This window comes from Papio anubis, chromosome 11 (genome assembly GCF_008728515.1).
Source record: "Papio anubis isolate 15944 chromosome 11, Panubis1.0, whole genome shotgun sequence".
Lineage (NCBI taxonomy): Eukaryota > Metazoa > Chordata > Mammalia > Primates > Cercopithecidae > Papio > Papio anubis.
Window position 1 is genome coordinate 17938016 of NC_044986.1, and position 20593 is coordinate 17958608.

The 20593-nt window shown below is 34.8% G+C and overlaps 1 protein-coding gene across 6 annotated transcripts in view; it reads right to left on the bottom strand.

Annotated features, from left to right (window-relative positions):
* Positions 1-20593, bottom strand: part of ATRNL1 (attractin like 1) — an 832634-nt gene that overhangs the window by 638882 nt on the left and 173159 nt on the right. For all 6 annotated transcript variants that reach the window (XM_017944361.3, XM_017944358.3, XM_017944357.3 and 3 more), the window contains exons 14-17: positions 19833-19965; positions 15387-15568; positions 3539-3752; positions 1735-1923 (exon numbers count right to left, since the gene is read on the bottom strand). In XM_017944361.3, coding sequence (XP_017799850.1) covers positions 1735-1923; positions 3539-3752; positions 15387-15568; positions 19833-19965 — 718 coding nt within the window. The remainder of the gene's footprint in view (positions 1-1734; positions 1924-3538; positions 3753-15386; positions 15569-19832; positions 19966-20593) is intronic.

The following is a 20593-nucleotide window of genomic DNA, read 5'->3' on the forward strand; positions in this document are numbered from 1 at the left end:
AGCCAAAATTGACAAATGGGATCTAATTAAACTAAAGAGCTTCTAATAAAAGCAAAAGAAACTACCACTGAGGAATAGGCAACTCACAGAACGAGAAAATTTTTTGGCAATCTACTCACCTGGACAAAGGGCTAATATCCAGAACCTACAGTGTCTCAAAACAAATTTACAAGAAAAACAAACCACCCCATCAAAAAGTAAGCAAAGGATATGAACAGACATTTGTCAAAAGCAGCATACGGCCACAACCAACAGACACATGAAAACTGCTCGTCATCACTGGCCATCAGAGAAATGCAAATCAAACCACAATGAGATACCCACCTCACACCAGTTAGAATGGCATGCATCATTAAAAGTCAGGAAACAACAGGTGCTGGAGGATGCGGAGAACATCTAACACTTTTATTAATTGTTGTGGATTGTAAACTACTTCAACCATTGTGGAAAAACAGTACATGATTCCTCAAGGATCTAGAACTAGAAATACCATATGACCCAGCCATCCCATTACTGGCATATGCACCAAAGGATTATAAATCATGCTGCTATAAAGACACATGCACATGCATGTTTATTGTGGCACTATTCACAATAGCAAAGACTTGAATCAACCCAAATGTCCATCAGTGACAGACTGGATTAAGAAAATGTGGCACATATACACCATGGAATACTATGCAGCCATAAAAAAGGATGAGTTTGTGTCCTTTGTAGGGACATGGATGCAGCTGGAAACCATCATCTCAGCAAACTGCAGAAGAACAGAAAACCAAACAACTGCATGTTCTCACCTATAGTGGAATTGAACAATGAGATCACTTGGACATGTGGAAAGGAAACATCACACAATCGGGCCTATTATGGGGAGGAGAGGGGAAGGGATGGCATTGGGAGTTATAACTGATGTAAGTGACGAGTTGATGGGTGCTGACGAGTTGATGGGTGCAGCACACCAACATGGCACATGTATACATATGTAACAAACCTGCACATTGCGCACATGTACCCTAGAACTTAAAGTATAATAATAATTTTAAAAAGACACCTAAAAGAAAATAAATAAAATAAATAAATAAATATTCATTCAGGTGCAGCCTTATCCTATAGTACTTAGAAAACATGAGAGACCAGTAAGGGGCAAGATTTGTCTCCTGGAGTACAACTCATAGCAAGTCCAGTACTGCTGACATAACTCTATGTGATGTCAAAACTGTGCATTCTATACTTGCAGCAGATATACCAACATTGATACGATATTCTTGCCCCAAAATGCTTTCCTGAATCTAATCATGAGGGAAAAATTAGACAATCCAAATTGAGAAACCTCCAAAACAACTGGTATAGGTTATTCAAAAATATCAAAGTCATGTAAGGAAAAGACATGGGAACTGTATTAGATTAAAATACACTAAAAAGGCTCACCAAAGCAATCTGTGACGTTTGAGGTGAACACTCTCATGAAGTGTTATGCTGTCTGCAACATACACACAGTTCAGGGAAAAGGGGCTGTACATATGTGGCAATATGTTAATATTTAGGGTAAGATAGTGGAATGCAAAATGATGATATAATAAAAATCAGAGGTTAACAGTACCAGTTGGTTTCAAAAGTAGCTGTAGCAATATTTTTTCTCATTTTCTGAAACTCCTTCAAATATTTAATTCTTCTTTACATCGTAGAATAGTAATTTATGTTGCTGTCAAATGAAAAGTACTCTAGATAAATACTCACGAGAGCAGGTGGCAGTTTGCCACTCTAGACATTGTCCATAGGGAAAAGAGATGATATAGGCATTAGAGTCAACACATCGTTTTGTACTGCTGCACCACATACACTCCATGCCATTGCTTGTACAGTTGGAACATGATGTCCTTAGAGAGCATGGCTTTTTGCATGGCCTCGCATTTTGATTTGGACTAACTGGAATAAATAAACAAATACAATAATTTCATTTTTAACTTCATGTTAACACAATTGTATGGGTTTTCTTTGCTTTGCTGTTCAGAGCATGTTTCAATTAAGCCAACTTTGGCATTATAATATGATCAGGTAAATAAAAACAAAGGTGATATATTAATACTTCTTAAATTTTTTATTAAATTTGAAAATGTACAACTTCTTTGATATTTTTAATTATTTACAAAGTAAAGTTGTATAATTTTAAATATTATAAGTAGTAATGTAACCTATGACCTAGTTTGTATACTAGCAGTGTTTACTTTCCCAGCCACAATGTTTTCCATAACATTCCACATCTTACAAAGTAAATGTCCCATAAGTGAACATGTCTCTGATATAAACAAAGAATAAAAATACAGCTTATCATAAAATATTACACAAGATACAATATTTATCACAGCCTTTAGGACGACTATTATTTTAAAATAATAGGAAATAAATATTGGCAAGGATGCAGAGAAACTGAAACCTTTGTTCACTGCTGGTGGGAATGTATACAGCCTCTGAGAAAAACAGTATGGTGATTCCTCAAAAATTTCAACATAGAATTGCCACATGATTTTGCAATTCTGCTTCTGGCTATATACCCCAAAGAAGTGAAAGCAAGAAGCTGAACAGATGTTCATACACTCACATTCATAGCAGCATTACTCACAAGAGCCAAAAGGTAGAAGCAACCCAAGTATCCACTGATAGATGAAGGGATGAACAAAATGTAGTAGATACATATAATGTAATACTGCTCAACCTTAAAAAGGAAGGAAATTCTCATACATCCTACAACATGGTGAAACACTAAAGACATTATGCTAAGGGAATAAGCCAGTCACATAGGACGTATACTATATGATTCCACCATATGAGGTACCTGAAGTAGTAAATTCATAGAGACAGAAAGTAGAATAGTAGTTGCTAGGGACTGTAGGGGGTGGGGTGGAGGAAACAGAGAGTTATTGTTTAATGGGTACATATTTTTAGTTTTGCAAAATGTAAAAAGTTCTGGAGATAAACGGTGATGATGTTTGTACAACAGTGCGAAAGTACTTAATGCTATTGAATTGGCATTAAAATACATTTAAAATGGTTAAAGTGGTAAGTTTTAAGCATATTTTACCATGATAAAAATATAACATTTAAAAGAAAATAATTTCATATTCCTTTCTCACTTAACAAAAATCCATTTCAGAAGATGTAACAAAAATGTTTCTTTTTACTTGATAACTGAAATAATATGTCTACAAGAGTAAAAGGAGTCCCAATTAAACAAATCTTCCCAAACACTATCATAAGTGGAAGACATTAATGAATTAAGAATAGATTATTGCTATATTGTAAGTAACTACAACCATATATTCATAATCTCACTATTTGAACCAACAGAGATTGCATAAAATAATAATACTATGTTATTTTCACAAGTTAATGCTGAGATCACTAATAGTAAGTGGGGAAGAATGTGTATAAAAATAAAATTTACATAAATATCAGAGAATCAGACTACACCCTAGAAGGAAGGAATGAGAAGATGGGATGGAAACATACTTTTAAAGGAATGCTAATTTACTGGACTACTTACCAACAGGTTTTTCACAGACAAGGCCATTTGCCATAGATGTACAAGGATTAGCTTTTAAGCCTGCCACTGCAGCCCTTTCTAGATATGCACAAAACCCAGAATCATTGGGTTCACCAGGAAGCCACTGTAGTGTTGTGTTTGTAAAAGGAGACATGTCTTCCCATCCCCAGTAGGATATATTGATCTTGCGCAAGCCTACCCAAGGTGATACTTTCTGTAAACAACAGGAAAAGACGCATTCAAAGAAAGTTAGATGTAAAAATATGCCATGTTCCTTAGCAAATGGTTCATTATTATTAAAAATTATATTTGAAGATATATATAAAACTGCCTTTCTAATGAGTTTTAGTACTAAGAATAATTAACAATTATAGCATAGTTTGGAGAATGATGTAGAACAGAACACTGTTTTTAAAACATAGGTTTTATGTTTAGCTACATGATTGGCATCATTTATTTAGCCTTCGCGAACCTCAGTTTCCTCTTCTATAAAATGGAGATATAATTATCTATCTGATAAGGCAGGATTATTTAAAAACTTAACATACTGTTATTGCTGCTGCTGCTTCTATTACTATTACTACTATCAGTGTAATCAGTTGAAAGATTAAGATTCTAAAGATAAATTGCCATTATCTGCACTGTGAAAATAGAAAATAAAATCAACAAACAGTATATAGAGTCTGAGTGAAGTCTTCATAACAAGACTTAGCAAAAAGACTTAGAGAAGAGTAACTGCCTCTCTCTTAGCTTAGACCTCTACATATAAATTTGGGCTTCTATATGATTTTTAGATAAATTAATGTCATATAATTTTATTAATAAAAAACAAAAATAATAAAATATGATGCTTGGGCCTAAAATTTAACTAAAATTGACAAATACCACATAACTATTCTTAATGCTGTAAGTAATATTTCAAAATTAGCTTGAAATAAACATCTTTAGCATATTTATAACCTTAATAATTACTCAATTTTAAAATGTTATTCTTATATTAAAAAGTGATATATTCATGATCCGAATTACTAATCTTTACAAATTTTTTTAGATTATAAACACCTCTATTTTAATATATATATACACACATATTTTCCAAAATACTAAGCTACCAATATTATATTACAATGTGAAATGATTTCAAAACTCCCCATCGTTCTTTTTTTTTTTTTTTTAACATTACAGAGTATCAGGACAGAGAAAAATGTTTCTCCACCTTGCACATTAGCAACACGAAAATAAGATATTTGTATCCAGTATATGTTCTAATTATGATGTGTACATGGTCCTAGAGATCTTAAAAGATAGCCATACACGTAGAAAAGTGTGCAGTGTACAAATACAATAAAGTTCACATAGTAAACACTCGACAAATGTTTCTTGAATAAAATTTAAATATAAATTCTTGTTATGACAATAAATCTCATATTGCCCAAGTACTGTACACATAGTAGGTAATCAATAAATTTTGCTAAACAAAATTCATTAAAGATTGCTATCTTCCATCATCTGCACAGTGCCTGAAACAAAGATGGTACTTAATAAATAATGTTTCTAATTATAAAAATACACATGCTGCTTCACACTGTGATCAGCGTATATTTCATATATTATTCTGAAAAATATTTTGATAAGCAAAAAGCTAAAACATTCTTACAGCTCTTGATAATAACAGCAGGAGTCAATTCAACATAGATATTTCAGATTAACAACTGTGTTTCACATGACAGCAATTCTGCCTATATCCCTGAACTATCTATAGTCAAGACAAGTCATTTAAAATGAAATATTACTCCCTAACTCATCATGATAAAAATCTGAGAGGAAGAGGAGGAAAACAGAAAAACGAAGCTGCTGATAAAACATTTAAAGTAACTATTACTCAGTAAATGACCTGGATAGGCAGTTCATTATCTTATGTAAGATAAATAACTATATCATGAAAATTTCCTGCAGCACACCATAAATCACTGTAACATTTCATTAGCCATTTCCGATAAGTAAATGATCATTTGACCCAAGATATCTCTATAAAGTGAATGAATTTGTCGATCTTTATTTGCCAAAGAAAGGTTGTCTTAAGTTTATATAACTGCAATGACTCAGAATTCATTTTATATAAAGATATGCATAATTGAATGTCACCTTGCAGAAGTCTCCACCTTTAAAATCTTGCTAAAGCTCAGCTTTCTGATAAAGCAAAACATTCTTCATTTACAGGGCATGCTACTTAGCATCACATTCCTTAGCAAATGGAACTTTTGAATGCGTCTAAGTTCATCACGCATTCAAAATAATTATTAGTTCAATCATTATTATTCATAATAATAGGCAAGAAAAAACGAACACTAACATAAGAATCTTGAAATATGCAATCTCAAAAAAGTACATTTCAAGGTTATATTGTAAGAACTAAAAATAATATGTCTTAAGCAAGAAAAAAAGCAACAGAATTATAATATCAAATACCAGTACTTTCTAAATATCAGGAAATTTGAATCTGTCAATAATAAGCTCTGCATAAGTGGTAGGTAGTGAGAACTAATTTTCACATGTTCATTGGTAATAGCCCCTTATTTTTTGTAGTAAAAGAAATAAATTGGCATCACAAGAATATAGACAGATTTTAACTCAAGTTGTTTGTCCCATATGCTAAAGTAAAACTTTACAAATACACCTTGTCACATTCTTCAAAAATATTATAAAACTGATAGGTCTCTCCTACATGCTACCTCATATATCTTATCCTCTAGCCATGAAGCCGGCAGCTCTCAAGACAAGTTGAGAGAAAAGACATAGGCATTTCTCTGGACTCTTTACCAATATTTTCATGTGCTGGCCAACTCTGAATCCTGTAAGACATAGCTAGGGCACTCCTCTAGGAAATTATTCTTAGGTCCACATTACTGGTTAGATGCCTACCCTTTATCTTCATATATCACCCTATGTGCATCTGTCATTGCAATTATCACATTTCAGTATAACTGTGTTTGTTTCTCTCTCCACTAAGCTCTTTGAGAACAGCAATTGTCTTTTGATCTTTGTAATCTCAGAAAGCAGTAGATTGCCAAGTACACTGAAAGTGCTCAATAAATGTACACTAAATGAATAACTACTGGTCTATCCTTCACAGAAAAATAGTTACAGTTCACAGAGAAGTAGTTTTCTGAATCAACTAATATGATTAGTATAGTTTTTCTTTACCCTATTAATGCCAGACAAAAAAAAAAATTGTATAAGGCCAAGAAGTACCGTATTGCAATATCTACTTCAAAATATTTGAATATTTATAAAAGTCAAAGGATAAAACTAATTCATCAGTTTTATTCATGGGGAAGAGGGCTTTGGCTGTACAGACAGAAACTGGGGATAGAAATTAGATTATCCATTACTGATACTCATGAGAAATATACATGCTAATATTAATACATTTCATCACAAAAATTAGGGTTGGCAGTAACAGTGGATTGAGTGTCCATACAAAAATTTCAGGAGTGATGTCAGCATCTTGTCTGACTAGAGACACCTGGTGCTCATCCCTGCCACAGGAGAGGATTGAGACAATGAATAAAGAGCTACGCTTTGACTGGAGTGTCGAAGGGAGAGTGCTGGAGTGCAGTGGGGGAGTAGAGATTCACCTGCAGTGAATGCAAGTCCAGAAAGGCAGTGTGGAGGCACCCAGCCTTTGTCCTGTCTTCTCCACCTGGATTGGATTTGTTCAGGATCAGCAGTGACTTCCTGTTATAGGGAATAGGTAAGCAGATGATCCCCACTAGCCCCCATTGCTACCACAAACACCTACAATCCTTACTACAGAAGAATCCCACAGTCCTTACAAGCTCTGAGCCCAGTTTAGAGAGCTGCCAGGAATTCCCTCAGCTGCACTGCCCTCAATTAAGAATACAAGGTGTGCACTTCTCATTCCCTGCTCAAGCCCTGTGAGCCAAGATGCCGCAGCATGGTGCCATCTTGAGACCAGAGCCACCTCTGGAGTGTACCTTGCTCAAGTGTCCAGTAGCCTCTGCACCTCTCCAGTACTGCAGTTCATTTTCATTCCACCAAGCCCATACAGGTGGCTGAATGCCACAACCCCAGCTGAATGAAGCCTAGGTCCAGGATTGGCTGTGACTCTGGTCCTACACAGCAGGGAAATCAATCCCCAACACTGCACTTTTGAGCCAAAGGAATGGTCTGGCAGTCCCACACAGGACAATGCGGTCCTTGAGCCAGCGGAGCCAGCCAAACCATTGCATGCCCTCCCCCAAGCAGGAGAGGCCCTTGAGCCTCTGTGCAGCTAGTATGCCCCTAGGCTACAGGAGCGGCTACATGCCTGCACTCAGGGCCTGAGAAACAGCCACACTGCAATCTCTCCAGGCAGGCCCTTGGCCTGCCTAACAGCCCTACACTGGCAATCAGGGCCTAGAAACAGTTCCACAGGCTGCCACTGTTGGGCATGCCTCCATGCAATACAAGCAGCCAGAAGTCCACATCCAGCACCTGAGAAACAGCCCTACAGGCCACCCCTGGCAGCCACACCCACAGGCTAGCCAGGAAGCCATATAAGCATATCCTGGGCCTGAGACACCCCCATGAGGCATTCCCAGCAGATATTCCCCCAAGCCAGCCGAGCAGCAATGCACCTACATCCCGGGATTAAGAAATAGCCCTGTGGGTTGTTCCTGGCAAGCAAGCCCCCAGGACAGCCAAGGAGCCTTGAACCTGTCTCCTGGGCCTGAAAAACAGGCCCAAAGGCCATCCCTAGAAAACATGTTTCCAGGCCAACCGAGCAGCTATACACTCATATCTTAAGCTTGAAAAACAATCTCATAGGTTGTTCCTGGCAGGCCAGCCCCCAGGTCAGCCAAGTGACTACATGCCTATGCTCCCAGAGCGAGAGTCCTGTGGCCTCAACCCCAGCAAGCCAGAATGCAAGTTGCCCTACCCACTGTGGGTACTCACATGCCCATGACCTGAGAAACAGCAAGGTGAGCACACTCTCCAACAGAGCCACACCACCACTGCTACAAACTGTCTTTGCTAAGGCTACTAAGACACTTGAAAATGTCACTAGTATGTCACTAGTGTGGACTAGGGCTAAAGAAACTACATGGAGACTACACTACTGCATCTACCTAGAACCAATACCAATACACCCCATTGAACTAATACGCCAAGACACATTCATACTAATAACTCTTTCCATACAAAACCTACTCCATAAAATTGGAAGAATTTTATGTAGGAATTCCTACATAAAATGTAGGAATATATCAAACAAGAAAAAGCAAAAAAAAGGTATCTCCAAAGGAAAACAATATTTCTCCAGTAATAGAACCCAACATAAGTAAACATATGAAATATCAGAAAGAAAATTCAAAATAATCTGAAGGAACTTCAGTGAGATATAGGAGAATACAGATAGACAATTCAACAAAATAAGGAAAACAATTCATAATTTGAATGAAAAATTCAACAACAGAGATATCAGGAAAAAAAGAACAAAATAAATCCTAGATCTGAAGAATTCAATGAATAAAATTTTTAAAATGCAACAGAGAGCTTCAACCACAGACTTGACTAAGCAGAAAAAAATAATTACTCTTTCTTATTTTTAATTAATAGAGATGGGTTCTTGCTATGTTGCCTAGGCTAGCCTCGATCTCCTGGGCTTACAAGCGGTCCTCCTACCTCAGCGTCCCAAGTAGCTGGGACTACAGGTTCACACCACCATGCCCAGCTAGAAGAATTACTGGACTTAAAAGCAAATAACACAGGCAACAAAAATAAAATAGAATATGGAGTGAAGAAGGCCTACATTTATAAGAAACCATTTAGTGAAAACCTATTTGTATTATAGGCACTACAAAAAGAGAACAGAAGGAAACAGGTGTCTAGAAATATTTAATAAATCACTTGAAAACTTCCCAAGTCTTCAGAAAGAAATGGACATCCAGGTGGAGGAAGCTTAAAGAACAACAAATAGATTCAGGCTATACAGGTCCTCTCCAATGTACACAATCCTCAAATCATCAAAAATCAAACACAAAGAAAGAATTCTAAAAGCAGCAAGAGAAAAGCATAAAGTCAGATACAGGAAAATCCCCACTACAGCAATAGTAAATTTCTTAGCAGAAACCATAAAGGCCAAGAGGAATGGAAAGATATATTCAAACTATTGAGAAGAAAAATAAAACTGTCAACCACAAATATTATACCCAGCAAAGCTATCCTTCAGAAATTAAGGAGAAATAATATCTTTCACAGACAAAATCTAATGAAATTCATCACCAATAGACTAGCCTTACAATAAATGCTCAAAGGAGCCTAACATCTAGAACCGAAATGATGATAACCACCATCATGAACACATACAAAATCATAAAACTCACTGGTAGAGCAAATACACTAAGGAGAAAGAGAAAAGAAATAAAACTGTATCACTACAGAAAGCCATGTAAATACAAAAATAAACAATAAGAGAGGAAGAAAGGAACAAAGAATAGAAAGGATATACAAAGGAAGAAAAGATGTACGAAAATCAGAAAACAACCAACGAATCGACAGGAATATTTTTCACCTTCCAATAATAACCTTGAAAGTTAATAAATTCCTTTACGTAAAAGATATAGACTGTCTGAAGGTATTTTTTTAAAAAATAACTAACAATATGCTGCCTACAAGAAACTTATCTCACCTGTAAAGACACACATAAACTAAAAGTGAAGGGATGAAAAAAGACATTCCATGCAAACAGAAAGCAAAAGTAAGCAGGAGTAGCTACACTTATATCAGACAAAGCAGACTTTAAGTCAAAAGCTGTAAAAGAGATAAAGAAGCATATTATACAATAAGAAAGGGATTAATTCAGTAAGAGACAATAAATTGTAAATATACATGCACCCAACGCTGGAGCACTTAGATATGTAAGGAAAATACTATTAGATATAAAAAGAGAAATATGCCCCAAAACAATAATACTTGGATACTTCAACACCATGCTCTCAGTACTGGACAGATGATCTAGATAGAAAATCAACAAAGAAACATCAGATTTAAACTGCAGCATAAACCAAATGGACCTAACAGACATTTACAGAACATTGTACTGCAGAATACACATACTTTTCATCAGCACGTGGAACATTCTCCAGGAATGACCACATATGGTAGAACACAAAACAAATATCAACAAATTTTTAAAAATCAAAATCATACCAAGTATCTTACATGACCCCAATGGAATAAAAATAGACTTTAATAAAAAGAGGAACACTCAAAACAATATGAATAAATGAAAATTAAACAATATAGCCCTCAATTAACACTGGGTGAAGAAAGAAATTAAGAATGAAATTTAAAAATTACTTGAGACAGCTGAAAATAGAAACACAACATACCAAAGCCTATAGAATATAGCAAAAGCCTTACTAAGAAGGAAGTTTATAGTAATAAATATATACATCAAAAAAAGAGCAATTTCAAATAAACACCCTAATGTTGCATCACAAAGAATTAGCAAAGTAAGAAAAAAACCAAATCCAAAATTAGAAGAAGGAAAAAAATAAAGATCACGGCAATCACGATCTTTATTGAAATGAAATCAGGACTAAAATAACACAGAAGATCAATGACAGAAAATGTCGGTCTTGTTCAAAAAATAAAGAAAACTGATAAACCATTTGCTAGACTAAATAATAAAGAAAGAGAGAAGACCCAAATAAATAAAACCAGAAGTGAAAAAGGAGACATTAAAATAACACAGAAACATAAAGGGTCATTAGAGACCACTATGAACAACTATATTTCAAGAAATTGAAAACTCACAGGAAATGAATAAATTTCTGGACACATGCAACTTAGAAACTGAACCAAAAAGAAACAGAAAAATTGAAAATACCAACAAAATTCATGATTTTGAATGAGTGATGAAAAGTCTCACAATAAAGAAAAGTCCAGGACCAGATGGCGTCACTGCTGAATTCTACCAAACCTTTCAAAAACAATTAAAACCAATTCTTCTCAAATTATTTCAAAGAACTGAAGGAGAGGGGATTTTCTTAACTCATTCTATGAGGTCAGCATAACACTGACACCAAAACCAGACAAGGACATTAAAAAAAAAACCTAGAGGCCAAAATCTCTAATGAACATATGCAACAATGCTCAACAAAATATTAGCAAAATAGCAAAACGAATCCAACAACATCAGAACAATACACACCACGACCCAGAAGAATTTATCCAAGGGCTACAAGGATGATTCAACCTACACAAATTAATGAACATCAAATATCACATCAATAGAAGGACAAAAATCATACGATCATCTCAATAGATGCAGCAAAAGCAATCAACAGAATTCAACATCTCATCAAGATAAAAACTTAAATTAGGTATTTACATAGGAATTACCTAATTTAGGAAGGAAATAAATAAATAAATACCTTTATTTAGGAAGGAATGTACCTGAAAATAATAAAGGCCATATATGACAAACCCACAGCTAACATCATACTGAACAGGAAAAGCTAAAAGCCTTTCTTCTAAGAATTGGAACAAGACAAGGATGCCCATTCTCACCACAATTATTTAACATAGCACTGTAAGTTCATGGCCAGGGCAGTTAGGCAACAGAAGAAATAGAAGACATTCAAATTGAAACAGAAGATGTCAAAGTGTCCCTGTTTATAGATGGCATGATCTTATACAGAGAAAAACTTTAAGACTCTTATACAAGAGCCAGAAAGAAATTATTTAGGCAGATAGTGAGAGTAAGAGACTCCTCAGCAAGCCTTCCCTTTTAACAAAAAGCAGCTCCAAAATCATTATTTTTCTAACAAAGAGCAGCCTGTGAAATTGAGCTGCAGACACAGATAAGAAAGCTGGACGCTTACACGGGTGAATGCCGGCAGCTGTGCCAATAGTTTGTAAAGGCTACCTGGGGGCCAGGCATGTTCATCATGGAGACTCCATCTTCCCTTTTCTTTGTCAACCATGTGTACAGTAAAGGAACAGGCAACATGGCACTGGCGCAGTAGAGAACCCATCTGCATAATAAAAGATTAGGGTAGGGCAGCCAGCTTCTTCACTCACTATGTAAATGGCACATCTGGTCAGATCAATCTTTTGGGCTCTATGTAAATCAGACACCACCTCCTTAAGCTTGTCTATAAAACCCCATGCATTTCACCACAGAACCAGAAGACCCATTCCGGAGCCCCTCTCTCTCTGTATGAGAGAAAGGTTTTCTCTTTCCTTCACCTATTAAACCTCTGCTCTTTTTTGGCTGGGGGATTGCAGTTTCACTCTTGTCCCCCAGGCTGGGGTACAGTGGCGCGACCTTGGCTCACTGTAACCTCCGCCTCCCAGATTCAAGCAATTCTCCTGCCTCAGCCTCTGGAGTGGCTGGCATTACAGGCGCCCGCCACCAGGCCCAGCTAAGAGATGGCGTTTCACCTTGTTGGTCAGGCTGGTCTCAAACTCCTGATCTCAGGTGATCCACCCGCCTCAGCCTCCCAAAGTGCTGGGATTACAGGCGTGAGCCACCATGCCTGGCAACCTCTGCTCTTAATTTCACTCCTTGTGTGTCCCCATCCTTGATTTCCTTGGTGTGAGGCAAACAGCTTAGGGTATTTCCATAGAGGAATGACACCACTTCAACTCTACCAGAAAACCCTTAGTACTACTGATAAAGTAATTCAGCGAAGTTTCAGGATACAAAATCAACACACAAAAATCAGTAGCACTTCTATACACAAACAACAAACTACGTGGAAAATAAATCAAGAAGGTAACACCATTTACAATACTATAAAAAATTAAAATACTTAGAATTAATTTAACCAAGGAGGTAAAAGACCTCTACAAAAAAAAAAAAAAAAAAATACAGAACACTAATTTAAGAAATTGAGGCCGGGCGCTGTGGCTCACGCCTGTAATCCCAACACTTTGGGAGGCCGAGACGGGCTGATCACGAGGTCAGGAGTTCAAGACCATCCTGGCTAACATGGTGAAACCCCGTCTCCACTAAAAACACACAAACAAAAAATTAGCCGGACGTGGTGGCGGGCACCTGTAGTCCCAGCTAGTCAGGAGGCTGAGGCAAGAGAATGGCGTGAGCCCAGGAGGCGGAGCTTGCAGTGAGCTGAGATGGCGCCACTGCACTCCAGCCTGGGCAACAGAGTGAGACTCCATCTCAAAAAAAAAAGAAAAGAAAAGAAAAGAAAAAAAGAAATTGAAGAGGATCCAAACAAATGGAACAACATTCCATGCAAATGGATCAGAAGACTTAATATTGTTAAAACAACCATGCTACTCAAAGCAATCTACAGACTCAATGCACTACCTATAAAATACCAATGACATTGTTCACTGAAATAGGAAAAGCAATCCTAAAATTGTATGGAACAAAAAAGAGCCCTAATAGCCAAAGCAATCCTGAGCAAAATGAACAAAGCTAGAGCTATCAAACTACCAGGCTTCAAAATACACTACTAAGTTGTAGTAAACAAAACAGCATGGTACTGGTATAAAAACAAACACTTACACCAATGGAAGAGAATAGAGAAGCCATAAATAATTCACATAGCTGCAGCCAGCTGATTTTTGACAATTACACCAAGAACATGCATAGGGGAAAAGACAATATCTTCAATAAATGGTGTTAGAAAAACTGAACCTCTATATGCATTAGAATTAAACTAGACCCCCACCTCTTACCCTATACCAAAAAAAAAAAAGAAAAATGGATCAAAGAACTAAATTTAAGGCCCAAAGCAATAAAACTACTAGAAGAAACCATAGGAAAATCTCCAGGAATGGGTTTATGAAAAGATTTTATGAACAAGACTTCAAAAGCACAGGAAACAAAAGCAAAAATAAACAAATGGGATTATATAAAAATAAAAAGCTTCTGCACAGCAAAGGAAACAATCAACACGGTGAAAAGACAACCTACAGAAAGGGAGATTATATGGTTTGGCTGTGTCCCCATCCATATCTCATCTTGAATTACCATCTTGAAGTACACTTGCTACTAAGTTGTAGAAATAAGCGTATGTCCAGATTTTATGCTCTCCACCATTTTGATAGGCTATCTACAATGCTTCTTTAAAGTAAGCTATACCAAGCAAGCATTATTTGTTTCTATATAGCAAGTAATTGGTAACATAGTCATCTCTCTCTATCCATGGAGGATTAGTTCCAGGTCCCTTGTGAATTCTAACATCCATAAATATCACGTCCCTTACATGATATAAAATGGCATAGTATTCCAAGTAACCTATCCATATCCTCCCATATACTTTAAATCATCTCTAGATTATTACTGAATACAACATAAATGCTATTGAATAGCTGTTATGCTGTATTGTTTAGGGACTAATGGCAAGAAAAAAAAGTCTGTGCATGTTCAGTACAGACACAACCATACTTTTTAAAAATATTTTTCATTTGCAGTTGGCTGACTCCATGAATGAGGAACTCATAGATACAGAGGATCGACTATAATTGCTCTGAAAAGTTTTCAAGCAAAAATTCTTTCTGCCACACTATACCAAGTGGAGTTACAATTCTTAAATTATACATACTCTTTAAGTGTATTTATTCATATAAGATGACTCTGGTAAGGTAATACAGTGGTGTGCTCTGCAAAAAGTGATAATTTATAAACCATTATTACCTTATTACTTATACAAAATAAGTCTTCTGTCAATTCACTTGAGAAATCAATTTTACTTTTATTTCCAAAATTAGCAAAATAATGTATTAAAAACAAAAAAAAATCATTTCAAATAATTATGAGATTATCATAGCATATTTCCATAATGTAAAAAAGCAGAAACGTTACCTGTTGTGTATACTTCTGTATTTCATCCAGAACAAATTCTACTTCTTTTGAGGTTGTTAATGAAGCAAGATTTCCACTAAGATTATAGCAATAAAGTTTTGCATTGTCATAGTTTTCTCTACTGGCATTGATTCTAAGACAAGCATCCCCAATATGACTCCATCCTTCTCCACAAAGATGAGCTAGTAAAAAAAATATGTCTCAGTTTTAGATGACCAAAAAGCAAATGTATTTTTCAATCATTTCAGAATACTTCTGTATTTGTTTAAATTATTTTTGAAATAAAACATATTAAATATCTGCATATAATATTTCAAATAAATTTTTTCTAATAGTTTGGTAGAGAATGAAAGCAGAACATCCCAATTTTTTCTTTAAATCTTAAATATGAGATAAATCATGGCTCTATGACATCTGTTAAATGTGTTGACTGCTAGGTTTTCTGTGTAACGTCTGGTATATTGGCATATGGTATTTCAATAAGTAAAATCACTACTATATTTATGTCCCAAGGTCTAGTTTACGTAAGACAAGATTACTTTAATAGAAGAACAACAAGCTTATACCAAAAGCAGTTTCAAAGTTACTCCTATAAGTGAAGCTAATTGACCTCTGAATCTAATTTCCATAGCTCAGGTATATCGTTGTGATATAGGTTGGGTTCTCTGATTCTTTCATAAGTATGGGTAGAGAAGTCTCATTTCACTTATGATTAGTAAAGGAGCTATGATCTTTCCTTACTAATGTTTATTTTTATACAATTATTCATGTACTTCTAAAGATGAAACATATTATTCAGTAATAGTGGTTTATCTATAGAATCCAAATTGAACTTGAAACACTGTTTTCTAAAACACAAGTTTATATAATAAATACATTAATAAGGCTAAACTTTAGCGTGTGCTAATTAACAATAGTGTTTCATTAATATACTGATCTATAAAGTTAGACTACATTTTAGTTTCTATATCACATGAAATGTATTCGCACCTCTGGCCCTGTGTGAAGGACCTTGGATATATTGCTGCAACTCTTATAAAATTGTTTTAAAGCAGCTGTTTTCAAATTTTTGGTCTTTAAGTCTTAAAAATTATTGAGGGTCCCACAGAACTTTTCTTTATGCATGCTATATCTACTGATTTGGAGCATTTTAAAATGAAAAATGGTTTTAAAATTAAAAATGGTAACTTTAACAAATACATGTACTTATTTAAAATAATAATTTTAAACCCCACTATAAATTCACTCTTCAGCTGCTGAGATGTCTTGCTCCCTATGGTATACAAATAGGCCCAAAGGAAATATATCCTCAAATTCTCTTCCTGAGGGAGAGTAGCTGACAATTCAAATTAGACCTCAGCATCAAAAAATAAAGAAGGATTAATGAATGAATAGAGGATGGAGAGGCAGAGAGATCAGGGATAACACAAAGAGAGCAATATGTTAATTGAACAATCTAGAATGTAGGCGTTCGGTGTACTCTCCACAATTATTTCTGTTTTTCAATATTTGAAATATTTCAGAACAAAATGTTGAAGGGGAACATTACAACTTATAGCATATTTTATTTTTATTGTTTTATGTTTTTGTAAATGTCTTTAATATTTGGCATTTGACAGCTATATTCTCATACCTTCTTCTACATTCATTTTATAGGAATAGCATACATCAGATAGCCTTTATAAAACTCCATGGTAAACCCATAACAAATGGAGAATTTTAAAAGCAAATAATGTCTCAGTACTACTAGTCTTCACCAAATAGACCCACTCAAAACCACGTTGGGGACTCCTGTTCGTTCATGGTTGCTGCTCTAAGGATTAAATTGGGTACCATGAATAACTCACAGCAGCTGGAACATAGTAATCCCTCAATAAACTATAATTATCATTTAATAAGACTGTGTACCATTTCCTGGTTTTCAGTTTGAGGCTATATGTGTTTCAATTATTCCAGTCATTTTAAATCCAAAATACCAAAAAAGTTCTCCTTACAATGCAAAAGTTTTCTTAAATTATGTTTTTTTCTCACCTTACTGACTCAAGGAAGAATTTAGATTATTATTGCCTGTCTCCTCATTTATTTTTTAGTGAGAACAAAAATAGTTAATTGACAAATCATTCAAATAAAAACAAATGCATGGGCCTTTGTGGCTAAACTAAATTATATTACCAAACCAAATATTTTTATACTTCAGGCTTTTGTAGTATTGAGCATCAACTTGGCAGTGGGGTTTAAAGGAAGGCAATTAATTTATAATGAGTTTAGTGAGATAAATTCAAATTGCCAAGCTCATATGAGATCAATGTAAAAAAATGCAATACACCAATTGTCATGGAACTGTACAACTGCTCTACAGACTGGGCCCTCTATTTAGAGCATTCACTTCCTTGAGATAAGATGAATGGAAATCAAACGATATATAGCCAGTTGGCTGCTTAGTAAATATGAATTAAGAAAAGGGAATTTGTGTATAATATATTTCATTGTATCTCCAAAATGACAGCCTGGTCAAGTGCAGCCTTTATAACAAAGCAACATTTTTTTCCCAGGGAATGAATAGATGAGTACTACCAAAAGTAACTTTACTGTCATTTTTCCAAACTTCCACTGGCAACTAATTTCCATTCTTATCAAAGTAATATTCCTTTAAATATATACATTCCTTCATTCAAATCTTGTTTTGGTCCAAGACTAACCTTGTCATTTTAAGGAAACTTTGTAAATATTTTCATTGATCTACATTTTCATTTTATAGTTTAATTCTTAGAGAACAACACCACTTTCAACTTCTTAGCATCATCTCACTGTTGCTTCTTAAATCCTGCCTATTGCATTATTAATACTATCTTTCTCAAAATGAGCACACATGCACATCACACTGTTTAAAAGCTTTAAAGGCCAGTATGTAAACAAAATTCAAAGTATGAATGACATTCCAATGCCTCAGTGGTGTGTTTGTTTGCTTGTTTTTGAGACAGAGTCTCACTCTATCACCCAGGTTGGGGTGCAGTGGCGTGATCTCTGCTCACTGCAACCTCCACCTCCTGGGTTCAAGTGATTCTCCTCCCTCAGCCTCCCAAGTAGCTGGAATTACAGGTGCCCACCACCACATCCAGCTAATTTTTGTATTTTTAGTAGAGACAGGGTTTCACCATGATGGCCAAGCTGGTCTTGAACTCCTAACCTCAAGTGATCCACCCACCTCGGCCTCCCAAAGTGCCAGAGTTACAGGTGTGAGCCACCACACCTGGCCTCAATGGTATTTTTAAAGGCAAAATAATTTTGATTTTATTACATGAACTTGTAAGAAAGATTTTCTTTTAGACAAATTCTGTGATGGAGTTTTCCAATATGTTTTAGAATTACATAGGCTCAGAAACTTTTCTTTAAAAAAAAAAAACCCTGGGATTAAGAGAGGCAAAATACTAAACACAAATAAAACACCTAGTTAATAGCTACAACTCTGTCATTTACCAGCCACGTAATTTTGAGCATATCACTTAACCAGCATGGATCTCAGTTTATCTGTATAAGAAGCAGAACTGGTTAAATGCCTGTATTACCTTTCAATTTTCTCATTTTATCTTTTATATTTCAAAGGAAGAGTACTTAGCATCCACTAGCAATGTTAACTGTGAAAACATGAAATTACTTTTAAAAATGAGCTTTGCTGTAGTTTGTAAAATTTGGATTCTCATAAAAGCAGATAGTATTTATTATAAGAAATTTATTTATTATAAAAGTATATTATATATAGGATATGTTATATAAAAACAATTTATATTGTATTATATGTTATAAAATATAATGAACATATAAATGTATGGTTTAAATTTATTAAACATATAAATTATATATTTATATCATTAAAATTACTAGATATATAATTTTAATAAATATACTATGTTACATATCATATAAGTAATATATTTATGTATTTATTTTTAACATATTATATATAATATTTTTAAAACCCTGGGATACAGAGAAGGAAAATATATAATATATAATAAATATGTGCTATATTATTATTTCCTTAAAATATTTTTTATAAATGTTATAATATATAATGAAAATATGCACTGAGTTTGGAAAATAAAGGGCACTTAAATAAAATATGACAAAATGTTAATATTTGTTAAATCTGAATATCAAGTCTGAGTGCTTATTATTATCTACATTTTTAAGATTTTTTTCAATGAAAAGGTATCTAATCAATTCAACAGTATAGTAAACATATGAACACCTTAAAATAATTGGAAGCAAATATGCAATCAAAAAACTTTTCTTGTAGAAACAGTGCTATTAGTACTACAATGTTATAGGTTGATATTTGTTATGACTTTAATTTTAGAAAATGTAGTGTCCTTACGAAATGTACTTTTCTATGTCAGTATTTATCTGTATACCATAAACTCATTCACTAAATTTTGAAATCTTTACCTGGTAAAGCCTGGCATTCTTGCTGTCTCTGATCCCACTGGCAATTCAAGTTTAGTGAACAGCTTTTACAGCTGGTAAGTTTGTTACAAATCTGCTCATTTCTCACATGACATTTGGTGTAGTTCTTGACAGACTAGAAAATTCAAAAAGCATGTTATTTTTCACCTTTGTACAGCAATGATTCTTAAACTTCAGTGTATATTTAAATCCTCTAGTGAACTTTAAACATTTCTAACTCCAAATACAATTCAACTGAATCAGGCTCTCTCTTATTTATTTCATTAGTTTATTAAATTAGATTAAATTTGGCCTAAAGCTGCCTCTATAAGTGGTGAACTACAACCTAATTTAGGATGTAAACAAACTGCACTCTAACTTACAAGCATATTCTTGTAACAGATAGTTGAGTCTCGGCCAATCATAGCAATAGAGGCATATGTTTCAATGGACAAACTGCAAAATAGTCAAATAAGGTATTATAAACACAATGGCAATAGGCAAAGCTAACTACACTGCCTTGTTCAAAGTTATTACAAATTAAAATGGCAATCATATTCACTCCCACTGGAAAACATAGATTGATCCCTTATAAAATGGTTACTGGAAGGCCTATGCTCCTAATAATAGAACTTATGTATCTCTTGCTTTTACAAACTCTGACATGACTTGATATTGCAAGGCTTTAATGTATTTTGCCAAAGTATATTTTCACCAGATAGAAGAAGCCCCCACGAACTGATGACAACCAGACCTTTCATGGT